We start from the raw sequence: 27,845 nt of genomic DNA, 5'->3' as shown, positions 1-27,845 counted from the left end.
AAATGTGGGGTGAGACTGACACTACTTTAAGAGGATCTGGGAGTTTATTCAAGTAATGAAGGAGGTGTTGGATGATGAACCTGTCATGTTTGCTACTGTTGTTAATGGAGATTATGAGGTCACTTGTATCTGCACATGTCTGCTGTCTGTTCTAGACACAGAGTCTTGAACAGGAAGGGATCTTTCATTTTGTAAGGCATAGGTCATCTCTCAAGATGTGGTACAAGACTGAAAATGGACAGTTCCTGCCTGAGTTACTGTAGCTTCCAAAACTTCAGGCCTCTATTAATTGAAGCTCTGCACCATCTGTAGTTGAACCATGTGTTCTACCACAAGCATAATGACAAGGACATTGTACCTCATAACTGACTGATCCATTGAGGTATAGAGGGACACAATGACATCTCAAGTACAAATATGAACCACTTGTAATGCCTTTCTTAATAACATGGCAACTTTGTTGCTTAAAGGAGAGGTGTCTGTCCTATAAATGTACCTAGGTCCTTAACAGTCTGTAGATTGTGCCCCACTGTATAATGGGAGGGAAGCTTTTATTTTTCAAAGGTAATTATGCTTTATTTACTGATACTGAGCATTAGAGTTTTGACTTTTACTCCAGGAGTTACTTTTAGTATGGCGTAATACTAACTTGTCAGAGAGGTGAACGGTAGTTGGACTACGTTTGAAAATTATGCAGCAAATTGGGAGATCCAGATGCTGTTAATTTTGACTCTAACTTTTGAGAGGAAGTTGTCAAAATGAGAGCACCAGGTACAGTGTCCTGTAGAGATCTCATTGGTTACTTCAGCTGGCATGAGTAAATGGCTGCATACCCCCATTATTTTGGTTCATCTTGTAAGCCATCTGGCAGTCCAGAAAAATCACATAAATCTTAACCTTAAGCTCACATAGTTTGTGTGAGTGTCAGACACTTTCGTACAATTGATACACTTGGTGTGCATTAATGTGACTGCGCATCAAATTAACAGTGAAGTCTTCAAAGAAGTTGACAAGGTTTAAAAGCTGTGGTTTATCCTTAATAAAACCATACAGAGTGGTAAGTTGCTTATATACTTCTGAATCATCAGTTTCCTTCCCATAGCCTTTTAGGTGATACAGGTAAAGCTGATGGCCAACAGTTTTCTGGATGTACTGAGGATATGCTGTTATAGACAAAGGGTCATTGTAACCTGTTTCCACTTGCTTGGCAGGTAACGTCTTTGGAGGGATGTTTGTTAAATAAGAAGTACAGTGGTTGTAAAAGATTTTATCTGATTCTGGCATGGAACAACTGGGAATATTGTTTGAATTTTGGGAGGCAGTGTTTTTGATCTTAGACATAGCTGCTTCTGTTTCATCCTGAATTATGTTTGGTGACTTGGGTATGGGTATGTAGTGATGTAGTAGCTCCAATTAGTGGACTGTTGAAATTCTCCATTTGGAATATAAATATACAGTAACATTGACCCGAATGGTACTGGTGTCTTTGGAATTGCTCCTAATTTTCTACTTTTTTTTTGCATTCATTAATACAGGTAGAACAGTGATCTTCATTGAACATTTTTAGACATGCCCTGAGTGAATAAACTCAAAAATGTAATCACATCACAACGCAGTCTGTCACACAGCATAGCAGTAAATGACATAACTTCTAACCTGAAGTACAATCAAAAAGCATTCCAGAAACAAGAAGTTTAAGCAGGATGTTTACTCTGTGAAAAAAATTCTAATTGTGGGGAAAAGGCAGTATTCAACCTGTAAGTGAATAGCTGGAAAATGCAGGAGAGGTACTAGATTAATTATAAATTACTGGTAATCCTTGTACTGCAAAATCAATACACTAATCCCATAGATTACTTTTCTGTAGTCAGTGAGGTAATATACCATAATGCTGTTTCCTTATAAATGCAAAATCTAACTGCAAAGGTGAAGTACAGAAAGCTGTGAAAGAAGTAGCAATGAGTAAGTAAATGTGACTAGAGATACCATTACCATATCATCTCCTTCTCAGAAACAGAAATTAAAGTAATTGAATCATATGAAAAAGACGACCAGGGGCATCCTGCAGTTAGACATTTTTAGCGGGTATAAAATTCACAAACAGCTATGAAAGGGGTAGGGGGCATATCAGTTTTAAAATTCTAAAGGAAGATATAACATTCTGATCAAATACATTGAATATATCTATAATATTTTTATTATTTTATGCCTTACCCCAGGCTAAACCACCTATCTTCACTCCCTTCACTGCCTTTGCATACCAGAATGTCACAACACTACTACTACAATTTCTCCTTGTTCCCCTTCTACATAAATAATTATTTTGTATTAACCTCTCCTTGCTACCATCCCAACACTCTTAGGTTGATTTCTCAACTTTCTAGTCAAACGATCCTTTATTGTGTAACACCTTATTTTTGCCTAGACTGACATATTATTGTAAGTAAGAAATGAATTTAATGTCCTTGAATTTCTGTGTCTGAACTAATGCTGTGTTACTCAAAGAATATGTTCTACTGTATATTGTATATATTGTAGAGTTTTTGGAGCTTTTCTCGCCGGGCCTCCTCTGAAAACAGGCTCCTAGCCCAGTCGGACTTTCCCGGTTAACAAATGTAATAAATTATTTTGCTGGAGATCAAAGGGGCTTACTGGAGGAAATAATTAAATTAGGTTGTGGGTAGCATTCCCTAGATACTATGGGATTTATAAATTATGCTGTTCCTTTCAATGCATTTTCCATCCAACCATAGTTTGTTTTCACAGATAGCCTGTCTGTTACACTAAAGTACAACACTTTCCTCAAAACACCTCTGATGTCTGACAGTAATAAAAAAGACAGAAATAATGCTAATAGTAATATGTTTCAGCTTGTTACTGTTAGACACACAAACTGCTTTTTGACAATCTTTATAAATGATCTTTGAACAGTGGTCAAATAACTGCCCTTTGCTTTCACACACAGCCTACTCCCTTCCCACCAAAGATATCTACCTTCTGTGTATATTTTTGATGTTGGATCATGTTGAAAATGAAAGAATTAATGGCCACAGTAATGTAGTCAGCTTTTCACGTTCAGACAACCCAGTCAGCTATTCAGTAATCATAAAATAATGGTCATGTAACTGACCTTTGTTTTGTAACACTGACTTCCCCCTGAACAAGCCACTTGCTGCAACAAAATCTGATAGTGAAGAAAGTGAAAATTAATGACCACAGCAACGTATTTCAGTGTGTTGCATTCAGACGACTCGAAACATGCCATACCAGGGATCATCTAACAGCCCTTTATTTTGGTTCTACTTTGGAATTCCAAATGTTAGAATGCCAAGGAAACAGTATGCAGAAAACTAATGACCAAAAGTTAAAAGGCTAAGAAATTAAACTGCAAGTGTTTTTTGTGGGAGGAGTAATCCGCCTGTACTCTTTGATATAGAGGGCTTGCCACCACATCTCCAAATATATTTATGCCAACTCCGAGAAGGGGAGAGTCTCTCAAAACAAAAGAATAATTGCTGGTGCACACTTAAAAATTGCACTTGTAGTGAGTTCCTTGGAAAGCAGGAATTGTCCTTATGTTCATCAGCATTTAGTGCTTTTAGCAACTGACGCCCAAGGAATGTCACTTTAGCCACCTGTAGATATGCCCTTTAAGTTCAGTTAACCAGACTTGAATATGAATAATGACTGGAAACACATCTTTTTACATGCAAAAAATATTTATTAGAGGAATCCAAAGAATTAACCAAAAAAACGAAGATCATTTCATACTTCTGCATATATATATATATATATATATATAACAGGGGAGTTTGGTGCTTGGGTTGACTTGTCATTTTGTACACCAAGCCTCTCCCTCATCCCTGTTTCCAGCCCTATCTCCAGTGGTAAGGCCTCCTGTGTAGTAATAAGAGCTATTCTGAAACACTGTAACTGTACTTTGATTGGAGCTGTGACATGGGTGGAGATTGTTGCTGAAGCTGTGGCATTTTCCATTGTACTTCCTAAGAACAGTATTTTAAAGTAACTCTTGAAAGCAGGATTTGACAGTGTAGTACTTTTGTGATTGGAGCTGTGACATTTTATCCTACAGAACAGACATTGTTAATATAGTGCTTCTTTGTAGAAGTCAGCAATACGTGAACTGTACTATTCTGACTGGAGCGGTGACATAGTGTAATAGCCCTGACTGGGGCCATAACATTGTGTACTGCACTTTATAACAATAGAAAATAGGCATACATTCTTAAAATACAGGTATGTTGTTATCTGCATGGTGTTGTTGCTGAAGAACTGTGACATAAGATTTTACTATTTTAACATAGACCAACACTAAACTGTTGGATTCAGAAAAGCTGAGCTGAACATTTTTTCTAACACAACTCTATGCACTGACAAAGCCACATTCTGAGATGCCTGATTAGGGTCCAATAAGTTGACATTTTGCACTGCATTTTGAATTAAAAAGAGGGACACGTTGTATAACTTAGAAGGCAGATCATCTGGAGCTGGAACATTTTGCATTATATTTTATACCAACAGAAAAATATGTTCTATTAAAAACATGGAGCACACTTTGTTAGTAACACAGTTCTGATGGAATGAGTAGAGAGAGCTGTGTGACATAACAGCAAGATTATCTGTTAATAGTAGCATTTAACACTAAACTACTGAATTAAAAGATGCAAAGCTAAAATACAGGTTTTTAGCAACATAGCAGCATATACTGACAAACCCCTATTATAAGATACCTGACAATGGGGCTAGTGCAGGAGTCCTGGCTGGAGTTGTGACACTGTGCACTGCATTTTATAGTAAAAGAGAAATAACACTGGGGTGGATACCCTCACCTCATGCTATAACCTAGCATTTTTTTTTTATCTTTCACACTGTACTGGGTTGGGAGGAAGAAAGAGACAGAGGGTTGGTAGTTTATGATTCAGGACCGTATGAGGCCTGTGATATCCATCCTTGTATTTTTTCAAAGGGCGAACAGGGAGTTTAACATTTTTAATAAAAGAAAGAAAATGCATTTTCATCTGTTTGTACCTAATGCAGTACTAGGCCCATCCAGGTCACTGTTTGTAATGCATTGTATTTTAGCTCATATGCAACCTCCAGATGTGTAGCATTAAGAGAATTGCATTCACACTTCTCATTAGCTCACAGAGTTGTTTCTTATACAAATTCACACACACACACACACACACACACACACACACACACACACACACACACACACACACACACACACACACACATACACACCCACACTGTGGCTGCTTCTAAGGGCTATTGACAATGTACACTACCTATAAAATGTTTTTGTGCTAGTTTTACTGCTAAGTGCTAAAATTCTCAACTAGAAATAAGTGCCTGGTATCTGAAAACTGAGGGACCTTCTTGATTATAGGCAGTGATTTTATTTAATTAACAAATCAGTAAGAAACAACAAGTGACAGAATTACATTGTGTAAAGAACAGTATTTATATTTCACATTAGCCACCAAGCACAATAAGTAGCAACATTAAATGCTTGTCTTCATAAGATGCATCACTTGTTAATTAATAAAATACTTCTACTTATCAATTAGTTGCATAGAATAGATACCTCTTACTTAACACCTTATTTATCTGTTTATTTAATTTACCATCCAGCCATTTGTTGTCATGAGTATTGTGCTGGCCCAGTGGACTGTTTTTAGGTTCACCCTGGGATAAAACAGAAAACATAGTGTAATTCTACAAATCTGAAGTACTAGTGTGTTATACAGTAAAATCCAACAGCAATCAAAAAGTGATATACTGTGATGGTGGCTAGGATGAGTTCGTAGGGGGGGATAAATCTATCAGGTTGGATTGTGCTTATGTCTTTGGTCACTCTGGCAAAAGACTGGTAGGTAAGTAAGACTGCACTGACTGTGTACCATCAGTTAATTAATAGGACAGTCATTAAGTGTAAAGGATTCATGGCATCATACCTACACTCGCCTTTGGATTGCTTCATAACATAAAGCACATGCACCTGAGTCCTAAATGAGTACTGACATTTCAACCATTGTATGAGTATCTTGAGCTATAATCCACCATGTTTTCAGTTGTGGAGCTCACACTGTCTCTTAGAAACTGAAATGAATGCAGGCTGAAGGGAAGGTTACTTAACTTGTCACTTCAGTTTTATTCTTCATACTACAGGTAAATAAACATTTTAACCAAACAAGAGGAAAGCCAATACTTTATTTCAGCCTGTTAATAAATGATGCAAAGAATGGCAGAACAAAGTAAATCAATCAATCAATAAATAAATAACCATTTGGATTCTCTGAAGAATCATTCCAGAAGGAACTATGTGATTAAACAGAGACATACTGTACAGATTTTTACATAATGTCCAGATTTTTTTCCTCATATTTTTGGTTCGATTTTCATAAAATTGTGGTGCATGTTTTCTACAGATCTAGATAATATTCAAGGGAGAATTATTTTTCTTGCTATGTCTTTGCAACTATTCTCCTCCATTTGCCTCATCTTTTCTCTTACTTTTAATGGTGTACAGAATTTGTATGTCTTTGGCTGATTCCTGTATCCCTTTTCTCTCAAACCTTGAGTCCATCTAAGTTAATTCCTCATCCCACTTGTTCCTGTCATTGTCCCACTTTTCCAGGTGAAATTATAACTTGATGTGCAGGGTTTCTACTTCTGGCAAGTTTAACAGGTAAGTACATTGTAATACCATTTCTTCTGTGTTAAGCGCTTCAGTTTTCAAGTGGACATCTTGCTTGACAGCCTGTTGATCTTTTTCTCTCTATCTTGCAGAACTGACTCCACATAGATACCTGCCCAATTAGAAGCCTACAGACTTCTACATCCACTTAAAATGTCCATCACTTAAAATAAGTTTTATGGAGTTGTGGATGATTTTGTTTGCAACTTTTTTCTTTTTTTTCTTTCCTTTCTTTATCAGTTGCATCAGTTAGCTTTGGTTGCTGGTAGTTGGTCTCTTGTGTTCATGATTTATGTTTTAGCCAACGTAGTACATCATACTAAGGACAAATGTCCCGATTGTGCCTTGTAGTCCCTTATAAAATGTGAGAGCACAGTAGTTTAAACTAAAAAAGGAGTGCCATTTCAGTTAGCAGTAATATCATTAATGTTTTGTTACATCTGCTTTTCTAAGTGCTAAGAAAAAAAAAACAGAAAAGTTGATTTTAAATACAGTGGGTACATCATATGTAATGCATTGGAAGCAGCCCATGCATATTATAAAACAAAGGAAACAATGAATATGACTTAATAAAAAACAGTGGCAATACTTGAAATAAATCATTTCTAAATCAGTGTTTCCTGTAAATGAGAATGTCTGGAAAATATTGTGGTGTACAAAGGACTTATTTCCCAGAGTTAAGAAGTTTTCAAACCATGCAGACTGAAGATTACTCTTGGGGCAGCATGTTCACAAATAGATGAATGCATGTAAGTTTTTCCATGTTTACCTTCTTGTGGTTACTTTATTGCATTTTTCTGTTAACCTTCCACTGAGTCAGAAGTTTATGTTTAAAAGAATGCTCAAATAATATATATGTTTTTTCTTTTTTTGTTTTCTTTTTCTAAGAACTTCACCACACTGATACCTGGAACAACAGTGGAAATTTTAGATAAGGATTCCAAAAATATCATACAGCTCATTGTCAATGCATACAGTGTAAGTACTTTTTTCCCAGTTTCCCTTTCTGAATTGTAAGATGATGGCTTCCTGTGCTCTTAATCATTATATTTTAAAACTTAAACCATTTAGTGTGTTTTAGTAGATTCGGCACTTAGGAAACTATCTACCTTTATTTCAAGTAATTTTCCACATTTTGCTTCTAGATGACACAGTTCATATTGCAAACTGGGCTGTTTCCAGAGCTATAACTTATTGTGTGTGTGTGTAGCCTTAGTGGATGTGTAGTGTCACTGGATGAAGTAACAGTACAGTTGATTTTCTGTAGTGACACAGTGATGTTTATGACACGGATTAGAGTCATTTTAGAATGTACTGGCAGGTACCTACCTGCTCGGATTGTGTCCACTCCATAAGAAACTGTTTGTCTTTTGTGTCCATTTCTGTCTCAGACTCAGTTCTTCTCAGAGGTACCTCCCTTCACTATTGCAAGATGCTATGTTTGTGCTACTAAGATATTTCTTTTATTTATGCATGTTGTATAAATGCTGTGAGTAATCAGCATTTACCATATTCATTGATAGTTGTTACTTTAGTTTAAAAAACACACCTGTCACTTTTATTTAACACCTTTCTCAAACACAAAGCACTGCAGTCTCATACAAGCTAAGTTAAAACTTCAGATGAAAAAAGTGCTATTTTCATTTTATTGCACTGTGGTAAGTTATTTTTTTACCTTACATTTTTCAGTAGTACATAATAAGGCTCCTCTCCCATAGTTGTTTGTCCTCCCTTGGTAGTTGTACACAGCCTGTACTCTGTTTCAGTGCATTTCCTGTCATTCTTGAGAGTATGGTTCTGAAACAATGCATAATAAATTTTCAGTAGTATTCTATAAGAGAAGGGACTTAAAGCAAAGGATACATGTAAGTGTGTGTGCGTGTCCATATCTGCAGAACAGGGATGTCGTGTATACCTTCTGAAGGGTAAGTGTGACATTGTGAAGGCCTACATAATTTTATTGAGTTTAATATGGTGTGTTTGAGCATTCCCTTTCAAATGAAGGTGCACAAAGCCAAGATGCATGCAGTCGGGCATCGCCAATAGTGTCTTTTGTTTATTTTAACCCCTTAACTGCTGAGCATTTCAGAAGGTCTGTCCCTAGAATACTGTCTGTTTTTGTTCTTTGCCTTTAAAAGCCTATATCTTCAAAATCATTAAACACTTATTCAGTTGATGAAATTTATAGAAAATATTACAGGCAGCACTGGCTACAAAGCTTGTTTGGACTAGGCTTCTACCTTGAAAGATAAAGGAGCAGATGCATTTTAAATTTTAATTAAAGAAAAAAATGTCTCTTTATATTGCAGAATATACAAACAGAGGAAATCACTTTTAGATAGAAATATGTACTGCTTTTAGGTCTGAAATTATACCAACAGTATATATTTATGTTTTTGATAGCCTTTTTTATTTTACTCTGATGAGAACTGAAAGCTACATGTTTGTTTTCAGCCAATTGTTTTCTGAAAGTTGCACTCTTATCAATATCCACAGGTGATTCTGGCATGAATTCTACCCAAAGTTAAAATGAAATACCTTGCTACCATTTCAAGATATTCTAATGCAGGTTTCAGGATAAGACCCCTTGATAATCTCATTTTGATTTTCCTTTCCATGGCCTAATCGATTTTAAGAAGAAATGGTCCATAGAATCTCCAATATTGTCATACTTCTCAGAGCTAAGGAAGTCTGTGTTTTGCTATAACATGTAACATTGACAAAAATAATTTTTCCTTAGCGAAGTGTGTTATTTTTATTCTCATTCATAAGACCACATCAGTAGTTTGACTTAGATATATACTGAATACGTCCACTTAAAAATATAAAATATACATTATTATTTGTGAAATGAATGCCAAAACCAGAGTATTCACATTGTTTTGTAAGACATCTACTGTTACTTAGCAGTATGCACCATTCCTTTGTGGCTGTAAGAAGCATTATAACATTTTTTTCCAAAATGATATATATTATCACCCAATGCCTAGTTGGTGGTTCCAGCTACAAATGTGCATACAGAGCTTATGTTTCTTGTAAGGTAGCTTGCTGCACGTGACTGTCTAAACTGGGCTGACAAGGTTATCACAAATCCAGTGACAAAAAAAGGGAGAGAAAAAAAACTTCTGGATTCAGAAAAAAAAAAATCGTTTTTACTTTTGATGTATTGACAACTCAATAAAGAGGCATTTTGACCATTACTGTATTCAGTTGTCTGATATAAAGTTCACCACACCAACCAAATGAAAACTAAGTTTGATGCAAAATGTTAATCCATGTCAGTAAATGCTCATGGACTAAAGCTTCCAGGGCAAGTTTTTGTCTGCATCTTTGTCTGCAATTTTTATTTCAGTAGGAGGCTTTCATGTAATAACAATTTGGTGTTTATCTACAAAAATCACCCAAGACTGTAATTCTACCCTTGTAGTTCTTGTGCAACATGCCTCTGAATTTCATTTCACAGCGTTAACCTCATGAAGGCATGACATTATAGTCAGGGTATATTACAACTGAAAGATATTTTTCTGTTAAAATATAGATGATTTTACCTCTGGTGTACTGACAACTCAACAAATATGTATATTAGGATATTTTTATACTAAGCATATCAAAGTTCATCACAGCAGCCAAAAAATGAAGCTGAGTTTAAAGCAGTGTGTCAGGATAATAGTTGTAAAAGCACATGGATGAAAGCCATTTCAGCCTGTCTTTGAATAGCTATATCTGACTCCTCATTTGACATTTCCCTCTGCTGCTTTCAGGTAATAACAACAGAATGTTGAGCTATACGACAGACCCAAGACTACAGTTCCAGTCTTGGAGCTTTCAGTGCAGTATACTTCTGATTTGGCCCACAGCTTTAAATGCCGGAAAGTGTGGCATTTTAGCCACTTCATGTTACAACAGAAAAACATATATTCTTTCTGGTGAAGTTTAGAGAAGTTTTACTTCTGATATATATTAACAACTCAATAAAAAGTGTTCCAGTGAGCAGAAGTTCATAGCATTATCCACACTGAAAACTGAGTAGAATGCACAAAATCAGATAGCAGTAGTAAAGCCATATAAACTAAAGCCATTGGGCCCTGACTTTGAAACAACATATCTCTGTTTCCCTTTGAGATTTCATTATGACAAATTCAGGTGAAAAATGGATGTTCAGTTGTAAAACACACATAGAAGTACAATTCAATCATCAGAGCTTCCAGTACAGTGCACCACTAAATTTAATTTCATACCTTTAGCTGCTTGAAAACAGGGCATTGTGGTCATGAAGTGCAACAAGTGGAAAAAGTAATTTCTGGTTAAATATAGAGGAGTTTTACCAGTTTGTATTGACAAATCAACACTGAGATCTTTTTGACCATTATTATACTCATCATACTGAGCAGAAATTGACCACAGCACCCAAAATGAAAACCAAGATTAATGCAAAAGGTCAGACTTTAGCAGTAAATGCACATGGACTAAAGCAACTCAAGCCCGTCTTTTTAAGGCTGTATTGATATCCTCTTTTGATATTTTAATACTAAACATTCATTCACATAACAGCAACATTTTCAGCTACAAGACATATACCTAAGGCTGCAGTTCTAACCTCAGAGCTTGCTACAAGACATATACCTAAGGCTGCAGTTCTAACCTCAAAGCTTGCTACAAGACATATACCTAAGGCTGCAGTTCTAACCTCAGAGCTTGCTACAAGACATATACCTAAGGCTGCAGTTCTAACCTCAGAGCTTACAGAGTTGTCACTGCTGAATTTCACTCCACAGCTTCAGCCACTTAAAAGCACATAATTGTAGCAATGGCATGCAGCAAATAAAAAAAAAATTGGTGAAATATGTATTACATTTACTTCTGATATAATGAGAACTTGGCACACGCATTCTGGATAGGCAGATGTTAACCTGGATTTGGGTAAATTTGCATGGAGTCATATTTATGGCAACAAACCACTTTTGAAAATGTCTCCTTTGGAAGGCCTTTTCAACCAACAGTAAGAAGGCCTCGGCAGCTCAGCTGCGCATCCAGAAAGATATAAATGAATTGAATTTACCGAAAACATGTGAAATAGTTTTTCCTGATTCAGACGACCTTCTGAACTTCAAACTAGTCATCTGCCCAGATGAGGGTTTCTATAAAGCTGGAAAATTTTTCTTTTAGGTCAGGGGTAGTAGGTCATCCTCCCTCATGATCCGTTAAGACGTGTGAGATGGTACATCACCCCAACAACACCCCAACAGAAGGAAAAGAGAGAAATATTTTTTTAGGAGGGATTGAATATATTATTAATAGGTATTAACAATTTTTATGGACTTCAGTATTTTTTTTTGGAAACAAAATCCGAAAGATCACTTTAACAGGGAGGCAGAGGTGCTTCAAAAGAATGTGCAGTTTGAACAGAGACAGAATTGCGGTCCTCCATCGCGGGTGGCTATATTGGTTCCACTTAAAAGGCTGTTTTAAACTGAAAAGGCCAAGCTTTGCTGACAAACTTGCACATGCACAAATGCACAACACAAAAAAAAACAAAAGGGAAAAAAAAAAAAAAAAGAATATAAAAAAAAAAAAATTGAATTTTCTGAAATTATAAAATTTCTTTCCCATATACGCCTTGAGCTTGGCATTCAAGACCACGAGTTGGCATTTGAAAAAAAGTGACCGAATTGGCCGATATAAATGCATAATGATAAAAAAATTTTGAATAAGGCATGAAGTGGCATATATGATGAATGGGAGATAGAAGAAGAGATCAATGGAAAAGAAGCTGTAGTTCTAGAGTATGTAAATGCTTCAAATATCCCCTTTAAGTTTATTGTAAATGTCTTTTACCTCATGAGAGTGTGCCCAAAAAAAAAAAAAAAAAAAAACAATTAAAGTGTAAAAAAAAAAAGAAAAAAAAAAAAAAGGAAAAAGGGTTTGAAATCTAAGGTTTGATGGTTGGGAAGTTGTAGGGCAAAGGGTAGCATCTGGCTAATGGGCAGTTATAATAATACTAAATGTCTCGCAAGGGCTAAGCCAAATAATAATAACCATGAGGAAACAAAAGATAAAATACAAATTTTTGCCCACAAAATAGGGGGAATTGATGCATTTAATTTTTAAATGTAGGTTTGTTAGTGGTTATTCTCTTACTCTTTGTACTGCTTGTTGACCTTGAATATGTTCAACTATTCCTGAAAGCTACAGTTAAGAGGAGTTAACTTTGTGGTGTAGTGGTAGAAAGCCCTGACAATGCCACACAGTACTGAGAGTTTGATTAACGACTTGTATGCCTAGCAGGGCTGGCCGGGGAAGATGGGAGTGAGTGAACACTGCCAGTTTGACCATCCTAGTAGGTGAGCAGCAGATCTGGCTCACTGCATTGATGACACCTAGTGGGAGTACTAGGTTTCCTCTAGTGGAGCTTTGAGCCAGCCGTGCACAGTCTACTGTAATGTATTTGCATAATGCAGTTAAAGGGAAACTGGTACACAGAGGCATGCTTTCTTTCAGGATGCAACAATTGTGGACTTGTAGGAGCCACCGGGCAGAAGTTAAGCCACACCCCCGGGCAAATAATCTGGCCCACTTCCAATCCCCTGACTCTGGCAAGGTAAAGGGGCACTGATAGGGATTCCTTGGCCAGAAAAAATGGAAAATAAGGCTCTAGCCTAGCCAGGAATACCTAGTTCCCACTCTGCTAGAATGAATGGGACAGCTGGATAAAAAGGTAGGGGGTGTCATCAGGCAGAGTCTTGGGGGGGTATAGTTAAATAACTGGAAGATGGAAATAAATCTGACGTTTATTGTACTTGTAGGAATGGCATTAGGAGAAAGTGAAAAGGTAGTCAGGAAGACTACAATTGGTAAACCTAGAAGAATTGGTCTCCCGTAATATGAAACTGTTGACATAGAACAGGAATGGGTCAGGGAATATTTTTTAAATAAGAGACCCAGGACATATAATATAGAGCAATCCCTGCATTTGGTGCTACTACAAGAAACCTGTCTGACTTCCCTGCAACACAAAAACTTACGTTTGATTATCATAGTATTTACTGCTCTTTATATTAAAATACAAGCAGAAGAGGTGTAGTAGTCCTAGTCTGAGGAGAGCAAAGTTTAAATGCAAGGAGTCGTGGGCTGATACACTGAGAACATTTGTTTTGGTCAGAGTTTTTTTTTTTTTTTTTAAGGCAGGTTATTTGCCATCCTGAGAGTTTGTATAGCTCCCTCTCCAAGTCATCATGGTTGGAGTTTAGAGGGGTCCTCATTGAGGTAATGGGGACATTAGAGGGAGTGTCATTTCAGTCAGAAGAGTTTAACATTGTGACGTCTTAGATGGGTGTGCTAGGAGGGTAAAGGGCTGAGGAGTTCCAAAGAGTGGTAAGTATTTTCTGAAACTTGTTAGGATTGATGTATGTTGTGATCGGCAGCAAATGATATTATTTAAAGATACACTAAAGAAACTCCACAGTATATTAACTCTGCTGGTGGAGAAATTATACAGGATTCAGTGCGTAGACATTTTTCTAGGGGGCCTGATTACAAAAGTCTTGCTCTCCTTCTAAGTGACTTAATCCAGTGTAACCTCACCCTGATTCAAAAGTCTTGCTTTCCATGTGCCTGGTGTAATCCTACCTTGTAGAGAAGTCTTAGTCCAGATAATGTCACCTCTACCAAGAGCAAGTCTTTCAGAATCTGGTCCACTATATGTTGTCAAGTGATAGTCTCCACAGTGATGGCTGTTCTGTTACATACTAGAGTTCAAATGACACACTCAGTGTTTAGAGACTTCTTCTGTAATACTGCCTGTTTCAAGATTAAGCTACAGCAGATATTAGAGATGTTGCTGGATGGTGGAGGCCTATAGAGACCACACAGTTGTGTGAAGTGTCTATGAGAGTTTTAAATAACAGGTATTAGATGAATTAAAGAGCTATACCTAAGGATTAAAAATCATAAAAAAAATGTCATTCTAGAATGACATGCTTCACTTAGGCATAAACTGCAACAAAGGCCACAAGTGTTCTAGGTTTAGATCAACAAACAGAGAAGCATGAAGGATAGCTGGCTAAATTAATCCAGAAAGAGTTGAAATTTAGGAAAAGGGCTCTGCAGAAGACTTTCCTTGGGAAATTCCTCAAAGACTCAAAGGTCTAAAAACATAACTGAGACAATTTAACGAGTAGGCAGTCCATAAGTCTAGGATCCTAAGACCATAACACTCAAGGGTGATTCTAAATGTAGTGTGCACATTTTAGGGAATATTGCAGGAATCCCTATAAGCAGGATATCAGAGCCTAACTCATATAAGAGAGAATGGGAGATTTTTTTGGGGGGAGGGGGTGGTGGAGATATTGGTAACCATTTGAAATGTGAAGACCTGCTAGAGTAAGTCCTGAAACATGGAAAAACAAACTTGTGTAGCTCTCTCTCTCTCTCTCTCTATATATATATATATATATATATATATGTATATATATCCACACATACATACATATACCAAATCCAAGCTAGCCATTTCCAGGAATATTCCTTGAATATTCCCTGTTCTCCAATGTATGGATATCTCAAAGTTGGTATATATAAGTTTGGGGACTGTGGGGCTGCAGGGGGGCTTGTCCCTCTTCAAAAAAGAAATTTGAAGGAGAACAGTGATGTTTGAGATTCTCTCTTTTGCTGAGTTTTTGATCTTTTTATTTTTTTCGCTGGTCAGCACTCAGTATTTTGACTGCCAACATTTCACTAAGGAGCCAGAGAAATTACTTATCCTATTTTAGATGAAGGGGAAAAGATGCTGTAAGGCCTACCAGTGTTTAGGACCCCAGACCTCGATAGGCTAACTGTTGCAATCCTTTTGGAATGAGAGAGAATGGATCTGTAAGAGCTAGTGTAGTCAGTAAATGAAGTGTTGCCTACACACAAGGTGCAATCCGCATGTAAGGAAGTGGCAATTACAGTGATATCTAAGGACAGCAAGGACCTGATGAAACCTGGGTGAAGCAGGCCAGTTGTTCCTGAATGAAAATTTTGTTTTAATGTTAGTGCCACCAGGTTTACCTACTTTAATACCTGTGAATCAGTGTATATGTGTGTTTTGGTGATCGGTTTTGGATAGTATAGTTTAAACATTGTTACTAATATAAGAATCTGAAATACTGAAGGCCCATCTTTGGACAAAAGCCTCGACAGGGTGATGAGTGGGAAAGTTTGTTTGTGGTACTTTGGCTATTTGATTTTCTTCAGATGTTTATAATATTGCTACAAATGTATATTATTTATTTATTTTTTTACTGCAAAAAGTATATTTGGTGTTTCTGACCAGTCGAACATAAAAGACAGACTTCCAGCTAGTTTTCGGTTGTGTAGAGGGACAAGACAGGGGTTCCTGTTATCCGCAGTCCTGTCTGCTCTGTATGTTAGACCAATGGTTGTGATGCTTATGAGAGTAAATATCAGATATGCAGATAATATCAATATGAACATGAAAGAAGTTAAAAAGCCTATTGATTTAGCTGAAAGTAGAAAGCCCAAAAGCTGGTTTGCTACAAAACAGCTAAAAAAAAAAATGCTCCCTGCAAAGAGATGGGGAAGACATGAAGGCAGTGACAGATCTTAATTTCCTGGTCGCAAAGAATATTTAGCAAATCAGGAAAAGATAATATAATTATCACCCCCCTTGTCTGGTTTCATTATTCTATACAAGGGACTGTTAGAAAGATACTGCAACAAACTTTTTGCATCCTCTTTTAAATTATACCACTTCAATTTCGTTTGCTTTACAGCTTTCTTATGACCCTCTGACCCGTTTTCTCAAGTAACTATAACCCCGGATGGAGGGATTGGTTAGATCTGCTTTTCTTTTTGAGCATAGCATCGAAGCCTAATACCGTCTTGTCTGGGAATAAGTTCCCCAAATTCAACTTCCTAACAAACAATTTCACATCCATTAACATACTTGATAAGGCAAAGTACTTAGAAGGAACTCATTTTAAACCTTTCATAAAGAAATCAAAATATTTCACATCATTTGGCAGGTCGCTATAATTAGAAATGTTAACATTTTTGTATGAAACCAGTTCCTTCATGACATACAGTCATAGAGTCTTGGTTAACATTCACTTTCTTGTCTTCATCAACCCTCTCCCTCTCTCTCCTCTCCCTTTCCCACGTCTGTTCCGTTTTTTTTCACTGGTTATTTCTATGCTTCTGGTTTTAATTCTGTGCAAAGCATTTGGATTGCCTCAGAGGGAGAAATTCTAAAGGGGTTGGGTCCATATTTTCCACCAGTGTTTCCTCAGTACCATTAAAGTCCCGTGCTGCACTAACCTTAGTGGCTCCCGGCTGAAACTTACTATTAAAATCCTTAGATTTCGGTAAAGGGTAGGCTTTGTTGTTACTATATTCAACCAAGTCCTTTTGCATCTTTCCCATTTTCCTGTTTATTAGATCATTGCACTTGTGATCAATATCATTAAATACTTTAAAATATTGTGCACTGTCAATGGAATGCATAATATCCTTCATCAAGTAAAACTTGTATAATACAGTCATTGTTCCTAATTATGCTTCTCATAAGCTCGGCACCAAAACCATCAAACAACTCAGTTGTGGTGAAAATTGCTGCCATATATAATGTTGTTGGGAAATTTCTACAGCCGCAAACCTTTGGGCACACTCTTAATCTTAATACATTCTTTCAAGTACGAATTCTGAATAGTCAAGGTATGATATTTAAGAAGCTTTACCTTAAACACACCTATTTTGTCATGATAATGGAGCAGAATCAATTTTTTCATAATACCAATATGTTGTTTGAATCATTTAGTTATGGGATGAGATGTTTATTGATGTACTTCTATGTCTGGTTCTTTTGGATCATATGGTGAACAAGGAATTTATAAGTGTGCTCGGGTTCTTTACTTAGTTGTTCTGAGAAAGTCTTGCATTTAAAAAGGTAAAAGAACTTAACTTTCTGCATTTTTATGTTTTTACATTGTGTAATATTAATAAATTAAGTTTTGGTGGACTCTTTTCAGCTCCATGGTGTGTGCCTGCAGTTTGTAATATTCTAAGTTCATAGGTTTATAAGTTACCAGGCTAATGAACACTAAGGTCCCTACAAGCCTAGCTGTGCATGATAAACCATTTGGGTGGGTGTCTGGGGTGGGTGTTAGGGTGGTAACTAAGGATTTGTAGGAGGGGTGTTAGGATAAAGCTTTTCTTATTGCTGGCTTCTGTCATAAGGGACATGGGGACCAGACAAGCTAAATTTGGATCACTGGATTTAGTATTTCTGGTGCCGTTTGTTTTGTGCATTTGCAACAGATCAATCAGGCTGGGTCTGAGGAAGCCCTGTAAGTCAGGCAAAGATATCCTCACACCAGACTCTAGGAGACTGAATACAGTGACAGAGCCTTTAGACGATCATTGTAGGACGTAGTTTTCATGCCCTGAATTCTTCTGGTGGGAAACCTTAGTGGGTATTCCAACTGTTGCAAATGTCTAGCTAGATACATACCAAGGGGGTATTCTGTTTAATGATGGGTCTAATAAGGGCCAAGTAGAGTGGTCCTATAACTTCCTTGGAACTGGATGGCATACCCTTACCTACACATTGGGCAACTTAGAATGATTATCTTATTATCTTAGCTATATGTTGATCAAAGGCCAGATTGCTGTCTACATATGTTTCCAGATCCCTTACTTCTGGGTCGACTCTTAGGGTGTGCTTTATCGATGGAGTAATTTAGCATTGAGGTTAAAGCCATGGCTTTGGCACCAGTCATTTGTCTGGGTTAAAAAACACAAAAACTGAGGGAAGCTGAAAAAAAAAAAAAAAAACCAACCACAGCTCAGGGGATCACACCAATAAATATCCAAGTACCAGATGGTGATGTATAAAACCTTCTTTATTAACACAAGTATATCCTAAGCAAGTTTAAAAGAAGTGTCTGGGTTAAACCCTCTTGCAAGATTTTGGTGCCTTGGGGGGAATCCATAATAGCTACAATTTACAGTCATCTAATAACTTGGTGAGTCAGAGGCCTTGAATGTTAGCCTTGAGTTCTGAGAAGTAGATGCCAAACAGGAGCAGGAACAGCACAGAGTCCTGAGGTACTCTGCTGGTGACGGATCCTGACTTTTTGGATCCTGTTTGTGAACCAGCCAGCAATCCAGCAAGCTATGTAGGGATTAATGTCTAGCTCAGGGAGCTTGTCAACAATGCCTGAGTGGGGTATTGAATCAAATGCCTTTGTCAGGTTTTTATTAGCAGTATGCACTGTTTTACCCTCATCCTTTAGCATAATGATCCTCTTAAAGAAGCTAACTAGTTTAAGTGGGCATGACCTTCTCTTAAAGCCAGACTGGGATGGGTCCTATGTCTGCAGGTTGACAATGTCCTTCTTTATCATTTTCATATAATTTGTTCCATGGCTTTGTATATTAGATGTATTAGACTGATGGGTCTGCAGTTCCTTGGATCAGTTCATGGTCTGCCCTTATAGACGGGAATGACTGTTGTGGTCCTCCATTCACTTGGAGTATAGCCTGTTTCAAAGCTGTAGTTGAAGAGTGCCTCAAGTCCTGATAGGTCATGTTTTAGACTGATCAGGAGGCAATTGGAGATATTGTCTGCTCCCATGGAGGCAGTGTTCTTGACTTTTTAAGTGCCACCAGCACCTGGTCCCTGTTAGTAGTTGGGGGAAGTATGTTTGGGGGGGATTTCACCTGGGGCGAATGGGGGGTAAAGTTTGAGCTAAATTTATTAGCCAGTATCAGGGTTCCAACAGTGATAGAAGAGGGGGAAATAAGACAACAATGGTACGTGAAAGTGACAGATTCATTGCTTACTATTTTTACATGGAGACAAGCTGTCTGCAGATACAAGCAGGTAATTAGGAGATCTGCATATTCTCTTCTGAGGGAAATGCAAAATTTAAAATTACTATTTCAAGCAGCTCAGAGAAAAATAAAGCTTGAAATTATGAGATGTGAATACAAGATATCAGCATCCCCAGCAGCCTTAGTATTTTAATGCATTTAATAGAACAGAATATAATTTAATTTTATTTGAAGATGTCCAGCACACTTTTCCCTAGGGCTAAAATTTTATGTTTTCTGAAAGCAAAAAAGCTGTTTTTTTACATCTAGGAGGTTAATAGTGATAAGAAAAGAACAGACAACAAACAATACAAGTGGGAACACAGGCTTTAGCGTGTACTTTAGCATGGATAACTTTAATATTAGATTGGGTAATATCTCTGGGTGCAGCTGTCAGTTTGGGGAAATTGCTCCTTTCTGAATGGTTAAATTTCATTTTATGAAGATGTACATAGTTTTATGTGTTTTGCTCTAAGTTACTAGGGGAAGGGAGTGTTCTGAAAATGTATTTACTTTTTTGTTTGACTATTGTCATTGAAACAGAATGTCTTGTAAAATGTTGCATAGGTTCAAATGGAGAAGGAGAAGAACCAACTGCATAAACAGTGTGTGCATTTAACACAAAAGTTGGAAATACATATCCACATATAACCATCCACATATAACCGGTGGGAACAATAGCTTTTTATCATAATGACTATACTGTCCATATTACCCTGGAACATAAGTGGCCTTACAGGTGTAAGCAAAAAGGAATGAGTATTGAACTATATTAAAAAATGCAGAGTGCTAATAGCAATGCTTCAGGAGACACATTTGGAAAGAAATGAGCATGTGAATTTGATAAAAAAAGGATTACAGAATCGATATTCAGCATTTTATCAGCTACAAAGGAAAGCAGGAAGAATTATACCAACTGCATGTATTTATATCCCACAGAAAGCTGTTATTATGGAACTTAAGAAAATTTGGGGAGAAATAATCAGCTTTCAGCAGGCAATATTGCTTATAGGTGGGGACTGGAATTTGATTTGCAATAGTTAGGATCTATCAGGAGACCTGGACAGGAAAATATAAAAAAATGGTAGATTTCTGAAGTAATTTATGAAAATATTTGGTATGGAAGATGAATTCAGTAGTAGGAACTCTGACAGAATTTATTTACTTATTCCCCAAAGTACAGACAATGGGTAAGACTAAATAGAAATTATATTCCTCAGAAAATGCTGATTTAATTGAAAGCTTCAACACACATCCAATAACTATTTCAGATCATGCACTGATAAAAACTATGTTAAAACCTCTGTTGTTGTTTTATGAGTTTTTTTTATGTAATACATTTATGTTTTGAGCAGTACTTGACTTTGAAGTCTTTTCCCACCAGTGTGACTGTTCTTGGTTTCTGGATTGAATTTGTTGCTTAAGATAAAAATCCAGGGCAATGAGTAAAATGAGAGACTGGCTCTTTCCCACTTACCTGTTAAAGAGAGAGGAATTTAAGGAATTGGGTAGTGGAAATTATTCAGGAGTTATTAGAGAAATTAGAAATATCTTCAGAAGTTATAGCAAGTGAGTGGAATAAAAATGGAAGCATTTAGGAGTATGAATTAAAAAAGCTTCTGTTACAGCAGCTAAGGATATGTCAGAAAAGACTAAACAAAAGAAAACGTAAAAACTAATAAATTAGAAGTTCTTGTTTATAGATACGGATAGTAAGACACAAGAAGTGAAAATGCTTTTAGTCCCCTTAATTTTATATATATGAGTTGGGCATATGTTTACAACCAGAGAAGAAGTTGTGGACAATAATTAATAAAGAGTTGAAGGAATTTATCTGGGAGGGGAAGTGGTAAGAATTAAGTAGAATAAGTTGGTCCTTCCAATAGAACAATGTGGTTTAGGGTTACCTGATTTGAAGGGATATATTAGAGTTACACAGCGGAGGCTCATATATGTAACATAAGCAGATGTTTATAATTCAAAACAGAAGGAGATGGTGGAGGGTGGAGTTCAAGAAATAGAGGGATTTTGGAAGCAGATCTTTAAAGAGAATAACAGCAGCTGCACATAATATTATATTCATAAAGTAACCGAAAGTATTCTAAAAAGTAAGCCAACACGAGATTGGAGAAAGGATTTTGCCAGTGGAAATGACTACAGGTAGGGGTACAGAAAATAAGAAAGATGGGAGTTGTTGTTTACTGGTAAAACTGGAAAATGAACCAAGATATTGGGAGTAAGTAGAATGGGAAAGGCATTGGGAGTGGAATGAGGCCAAGAAGACAGTTGTCTGCAGGCTAGAGATTGCCTTCCCTACCAGGGATAGATATCGGATATATCGGATTATAGGCAAAGAAAAAGGGATAGGGCAGTTTTAAGTTACAGGCCTGTTCTGGTAGAATCTTTAGTAGAGTCTAGAATAGAAGCTGCTGTTAAAAAAGGTTAATTAGTAGGACATACAAAATATTGCATGATAACTATAAGAATCAATCAGAGGAGGTTAGAAAAGGTTGGGGACAGAAACTTGTTAAGCAATTTACAAGAGAACAATTGGAGGACATATGTATGGCTTCCAACTAAACAACAAAGTCCAGAAGGTTTTAAGAATTTTGCTTGGAAGTGTTTGTGTAGGTATTTTTGTAGCTCAAGTAGAAACTTCAAATAAGTTTTTCCTTGGGTAGATAGCAAATGTTGGAAGTGTAATGGGGAATAAAGAGGTAACTGGGTGCATATATTTTGGGAGTGTAATGAGTTGGCAGATTTTTTAAATATTCTCTACAGAGTACTCTGTCAGAAATTTTCAGTGAGCAAATGGCTGTAACTAAGGAAGTTATTCTTTTGAGCTGGGACATGGGATCTGAATTGCCTAGACATAGTAAGGCCGTAAGTTTAATTCTGCTGGGCTGCCAAAAAAAGCAGTTACTAGAAAATGGAAATCAAAGTCTCAAATAGCCGTATTTGAAGTATTGAATATAATAAAATTGATAAAAGGACTGGAAGAGGCATATTTAGAAAAGGGAAGGAGCAAATTACTTAGAAATGAATGGAAATTGTGGGAATAATACTTGCAGAATAATGTTCAGGATAGATATTGTGAGATTTAAGGGAAGGCAGGATGTATGTAAATGGAAAAAATGTAATATGGTTAGTTTAGTTTTGTTATTGTATGTTTGCCTATGTCTTAAGTGGTAATTTAATTAAGGTGTTTAAAAACACCATTAAAAAGAACTATGAAACACAAGGGTTTACATCCAAGGTTTTCTGCAAGTTCACATATTCAAACAGTTTTTTGGCATTTGAAAGTAACCACCCATATTACATCAAAAGAAACCTAGTTAGAAGCCAAATGATCCGAGGAGCCAGAATGTGCTCCACTGTTACAGATTTTAAATTAGAACTAGGTAATTTGAGTTTGATGTTTCTGGACAGAGGGTACCCCCCCCCCCCAAATGGTTTACGATTTGACTGACAAAATTCTGAGGGGGTGGAGAAACAAGTTTGTTCCACTTTTAGGTCAAGATACAGCCACAAATAGGGTGGAGAGACCTAATAATAATAAAAAACAAGAATATACCAATACTATGGTTACACAGTTTGGAACTTTTGATGGTAAAGTCATGGATATTTTGACTCACAATTTGTTAATATTGCAATGTAACCAATAGTTAAGTAACAAACCGAGAGAAAACCCCCTATTTACAACTAAGGTGGGACACAACTTGAAATTTTTGTTTGAACATCCCATCCACCAACAACCCACCCAAGGAGGTACAACTAATTGTGGTTTATGCAAGTAAGGAATTAATGGTAGGTGACCCCCAGAGAAAGATTTATTTGAAAAAAAGGGAGCTGTGATAGCAGTGGATTAGTATACATAGTTATTTGTCAAGAATTACATGTTCTACGTGGGGAAAATGGAGAGATCCCTACGTAAAAGAATATATGAACATTTATATGCTATTGAGACACATAATACTAATAATGCGTTATATAAGCATACACTCTTTTGTGGGGTTAGGCAAGGATTTTGGTTTGGTATCTTGGAAGTTGTTAAAAAAGATATTAAAGGAGGGGGGAATGGTCAAATAACATATATAGAAGTGAGTATAGATGGCAGATTTTGTTAAATGCCATCCACCCTCCAGGTCTGAATGACCATGTTTCCCTTGTACCTATACTTGAAGAAGGAGCGACCAAACTGTGAACTGTGAAAGTTTTTATAGAATGTTTTTGAATAATATATGTCTGTTTTGTATTCATATTAATAATTATTTTCATTTAAAATGGTAATAATTAATACATTGTGATTTTAGAATGACTACCTGAATGTTTTAAATGCTCATGAATATTTTTATTGGATAATTGAATTATTTAAGTATTTAATTGATGTTAACTAACTCAAGGATAAAAGCACTTTGTGACTGGATGTTAACTGTTTTGATAAAGTCCTGTAGTGTGGCGGACGAAAGTGTTTGACTTATTTTGTGGCTGAGCGTAAACGGAAGAATTTTACTTTGGACTCTTTTTTTGGTACCAGGTCTGGTTCCAGAGGTGTGTTGGTTTATACAGTTCTTGTTTCTCCTCGGAGAACACTTTTTCCTGTGCATTTGGTGTTTAAAAACATTGGTAACAGTCCTAAAGCTGAATTATTCATAGGTTCATAGGTTCATAGGTTCATACTAGGCTATCTGCCTGAGGGCATTTATAAGCCTAGCCCATAGTTTTGTGGCTTACGCCACCCCTTTAGTTTGGAGAAACTATGCCCATTATTTTGCTGTGCCTCTGTCGAGCAGTGACACTGAGGTAACCCCTGGGATGTATCTGCGATCTCCCATCCATTGGTCAAGATTCCTCTTGAACAAGGCCAGCGAGGTGCTCTGCTTCACATAAACCGGGATTTTGTTCCACAGCATAGGGAGTCTTTGGGTGATGAATCTATCCCTCCAGCACGTCCTATTAATAACCGTGTCGAGGTTTAAGTCTCCCGCCCTTGTGGCTCTGAGGGATCTAGATTTTTTGAGATGAAGCATGTTCATCAAATCTGGGTTTGACATGGCCTTGTATGTCAGGCATAGGTCACCTCTGAGTAAGCGGTAAGCAACTGAATATAACTGGAGTTCTTTCAGTCGGGCAGCATAAGACAGATTTTTGAGACCCTTTATCCTTTTGGTGAGGAACTTTTGTGGCCTCTCCAGCTGCTGCAAATGTCGGGTCAGATACATTCCGAATGGGGCATTGTACTCGATCATTGGTCTGATGAGTGATGAGTATAGGGAGACTATGATTTTCCTTGATCTAGATGTGAATCCCTTCATGATAAGGTGGGCAATGTAGAAGGTCTTCCTAACTACTTTTGCAATATGAGTGTCGAATGAAAGGCTACTGTCAACCTGGGTTCCCAGGTCCCTAATAACTTCTTCTGTGTTCAGGGGATTGCCACCTATATGGTAGCTAGGGGTAACCTTATTTTTCCCGAAGGGTATGACTATGCATTTCTTGGCATTTAACTTTAGGCCATGGCTCTGGCACCAGTTATCCGTTTCTGTGAGACCCTTCTGAAGGATATCTGTGTCGGATGTGTTTTCAACTACGGCGCCCAGTTTGCAGTCATCTGCAAACTTTGTCAGCCATAACCCTCCTGTGTTTGCTTGTACTTCAGAAAAGTAGATGCCAAACAAGAGTGGGCCCAGGACTGAGCCCTGTGGGACACCACTTGTGACAGGCTTTGAGTCTGACATGGCGCCAGCAACTCTGACCCTGTGGGTTCTGTCACTCAGCCAGTTTGCAACCCATCTTGTGATGTATGGGTTTACATTTAAGTTGATGAGTTTTTCAATGATACCCAAGTGAGGTATTGTATCAAAAGCCTTCGCCAGGTCTAGGTAGGCTGTATGGACTGCCTTTCTCTCGTCAATGGCCTTGGTGACTGTTTGAAAAAGTCAACCAAGTTTAAAAGGCATGATCTGCCTTTGACAAAGCCAAACTGGGTTGGATCCAAAGTCTGCAAGTTCCCTATGTCTTTATTTATGAGATCCATTATGATCCTCTCCATGGCTTTGCAGATAAGGCTTGTCAAGCTAATGGGATGGTAATTTCCAGGGTCGGTGGAGGCACCGCCTTTGTGGAGTGGGACCACAGTCGCTGTGCGCCACTCCTGGAGTGCGTATCCGGAGGTGAGACTAAGATTAAACAGCTGTCCTAACTGTGGGTTTAATTCCTCGTTGAGTTCATGGAGCACACAGCCGGGGACACCATCAGGTCCCATGGATGCTGTGTTCTTTGCCTTGGAGAGAGCAGTTCTCACCTGGGCGTTAGAGATGTTTGGGGCTACAATCATTTGGTATAGATATCTCTCCTTTGGGGTAGAAGTTTGCACTGAACCTGTCAGCCAGTATGTTGGCAATGTCTGTAGGATCAGTAATCTTCACATCATTTTGAACTAATTCTGAGCATATCTGGGAGTTTCCTCCTAGGTTTCTGACATAGCTAAAGAATGCCTTATGGTTGTCTTTAGAGTCCTTAGCTATTTTTTCTCAAAATTAGCTTTGAATGATTTTATGAGAGCTCTTAGCTTTTTACTTATAGTGATCAGCGGTGTCTTACCTTTTAAGGATTTTGCTCTATCTTGTAGTAGCTTTCTCCTTTTGTTGTAGAGTTTGTTTATGGCTGGGGTTCACCAGACTGGACGCTTGCCTTTGGTACAAAGAGTCTTTGTTTTGCTTGGGATTGCCTGATCCATGCAGCCCTGCAGGTGCTGGTAGAAGGCATTTGTAAGTGATTCAGCAGTTTGAGTAATGTTAACCGCCGGCTCAGGGGCCTTAAAGGAGACCACACTAGTCTTTAGAACTGTGAAGTCGGCTTTCGAGAAGTTCTTTACTGTGGTCTTTTTCATTTCGGTGGGGGCGGGATGAGGACCTCCAGCGAGATTAGTTTGTGATCAGATCTCACCAGTGAGGGGTATACTTCCGGCGTTGAACATTGTGCTCCCATGTTCGTGATGATGAGATCAAGTATGTTTTCTCCTCTTGTGGGGATGGTGACTAGTTGTTCCATGGCATTTGAGTTTATGAATTCCAGGAACTTTTGGGCTAGAGTGTTTGGGCTTGAGTAGTGTTCCCAGTCTATATTAGGGTAGTTGAAGTCACCTAGTATGATGGTGTTCGGAGATACATTTATCCCTCCAGTGTTTTCAGGAAGGCCATATGAGGTTCCTGAGTTTGCGAGGGTGGCCTGTAACATGCTACAAATTGCAGAGCAGTCTTGCCTATGGTTAATTGCACCTGGATGGTTTCCGATGCATCGTGCGATGCCACCAATCTTGAGGTGTGGGTGTCCTTGATGAATATGGATACCCCTCCTCCTTTCTTGGTATTGTCCGGGTTTTGGGGCGGACGCATGATATGAGGTAAAACCTGATAGTGCTGGGGTGCTCTCAGGAACCTTGAACCAGGTTTCTATCACAGCACAGACATCGATGTTCTCCATACTGAGAAGGGCCTCGAGTGCGTGCATCTTGAGGTTGAGACTTCTGGCATTGAGCAGCATTACCCTTAGTTTTTTTTCTTTGTTTTGTTCTAGGGTGGTAGGTTTAGAATTTGAGCCTTGCCTAAAAAAGGCACTATGGGGGTGGCAAGAGCCTTTGCCAAAATCCGGAATCCCAGGGGTGACAAGTGCAAGCCGTCCCTTGCGAAGCAGCATGGCTTGTCCAGCATGTCATCCCAGGCAGACAGACATTGGATCCCCTTTGAATGACACCAGAGTTTAATTGTTAAAGCTGATCTTCTTATCTCTGTATTGTGGCATCATTGTGGCATCATTCTTGGTGAAGGTAGGATACTGCTCAAGGTCAGGGTCATACCTGCTTGGGCTACATAATCAGAGAGCTCCTCTATGTCTCTTTTCATGTAGTCCAAGAAGGTACGTCTCAGGTCGTTAACACCAGCGTGGACAATGATTGAGTCGTACTTGTACCTGCTGTTGAGAGACCTGAGTGCATGCGTTATGTGGCGGATTCTAGCACCCGACAGGCAGCTTACTGTGACCTTCTCCTTACTCAGTCTGGTGAGCGGGATGTCAGTGTGTCTGACTATGGAGTCACCAATGACTAGTGTGTCTGGCATTGTGTTTGGCCTTAAGGGCTGTGACTGCTTGACACTCTGACTGTGTGGTCTATGTGTTGCAGGTGTTGTGTTCTGAGGTGGTAGTTGTTTGGGTGTCTGCTTTGGTGGCCTCTGCTGTTTTGGTAGAT

At 37.9% G+C, this 27,845-nt stretch overlaps 1 protein-coding gene across 1 annotated transcript in view; it reads left to right on the top strand.

Annotated features, from left to right (window-relative positions):
- ITGB5 (integrin subunit beta 5) overlaps nucleotides 1–27,845 on the top strand; it is a 1,724,339-nt gene that overhangs the window by 753,756 nt on the left and 942,738 nt on the right. Inside the window, exon 8 of the mRNA XM_044074928.1 lies at nucleotides 7,613–7,702. Within this exon, the coding sequence (XP_043930863.1) occupies nucleotides 7,613–7,702 (90 nt within the window). The remainder of the gene's footprint in view (nucleotides 1–7,612; nucleotides 7,703–27,845) is intronic.

Source organism: Protopterus annectens, chromosome 6.part0 (assembly GCF_019279795.1).
Source record: "Protopterus annectens isolate FY-2018-M chromosome 6.part0, PAN1.0, whole genome shotgun sequence".
Classification (NCBI taxonomy): Eukaryota; Metazoa; Chordata; order Ceratodontiformes; family Protopteridae; genus Protopterus; species Protopterus annectens.
Note: the sequence above shows the minus strand (reverse complement) of the source record. Positions and strands in the feature narration are given on the sequence as shown.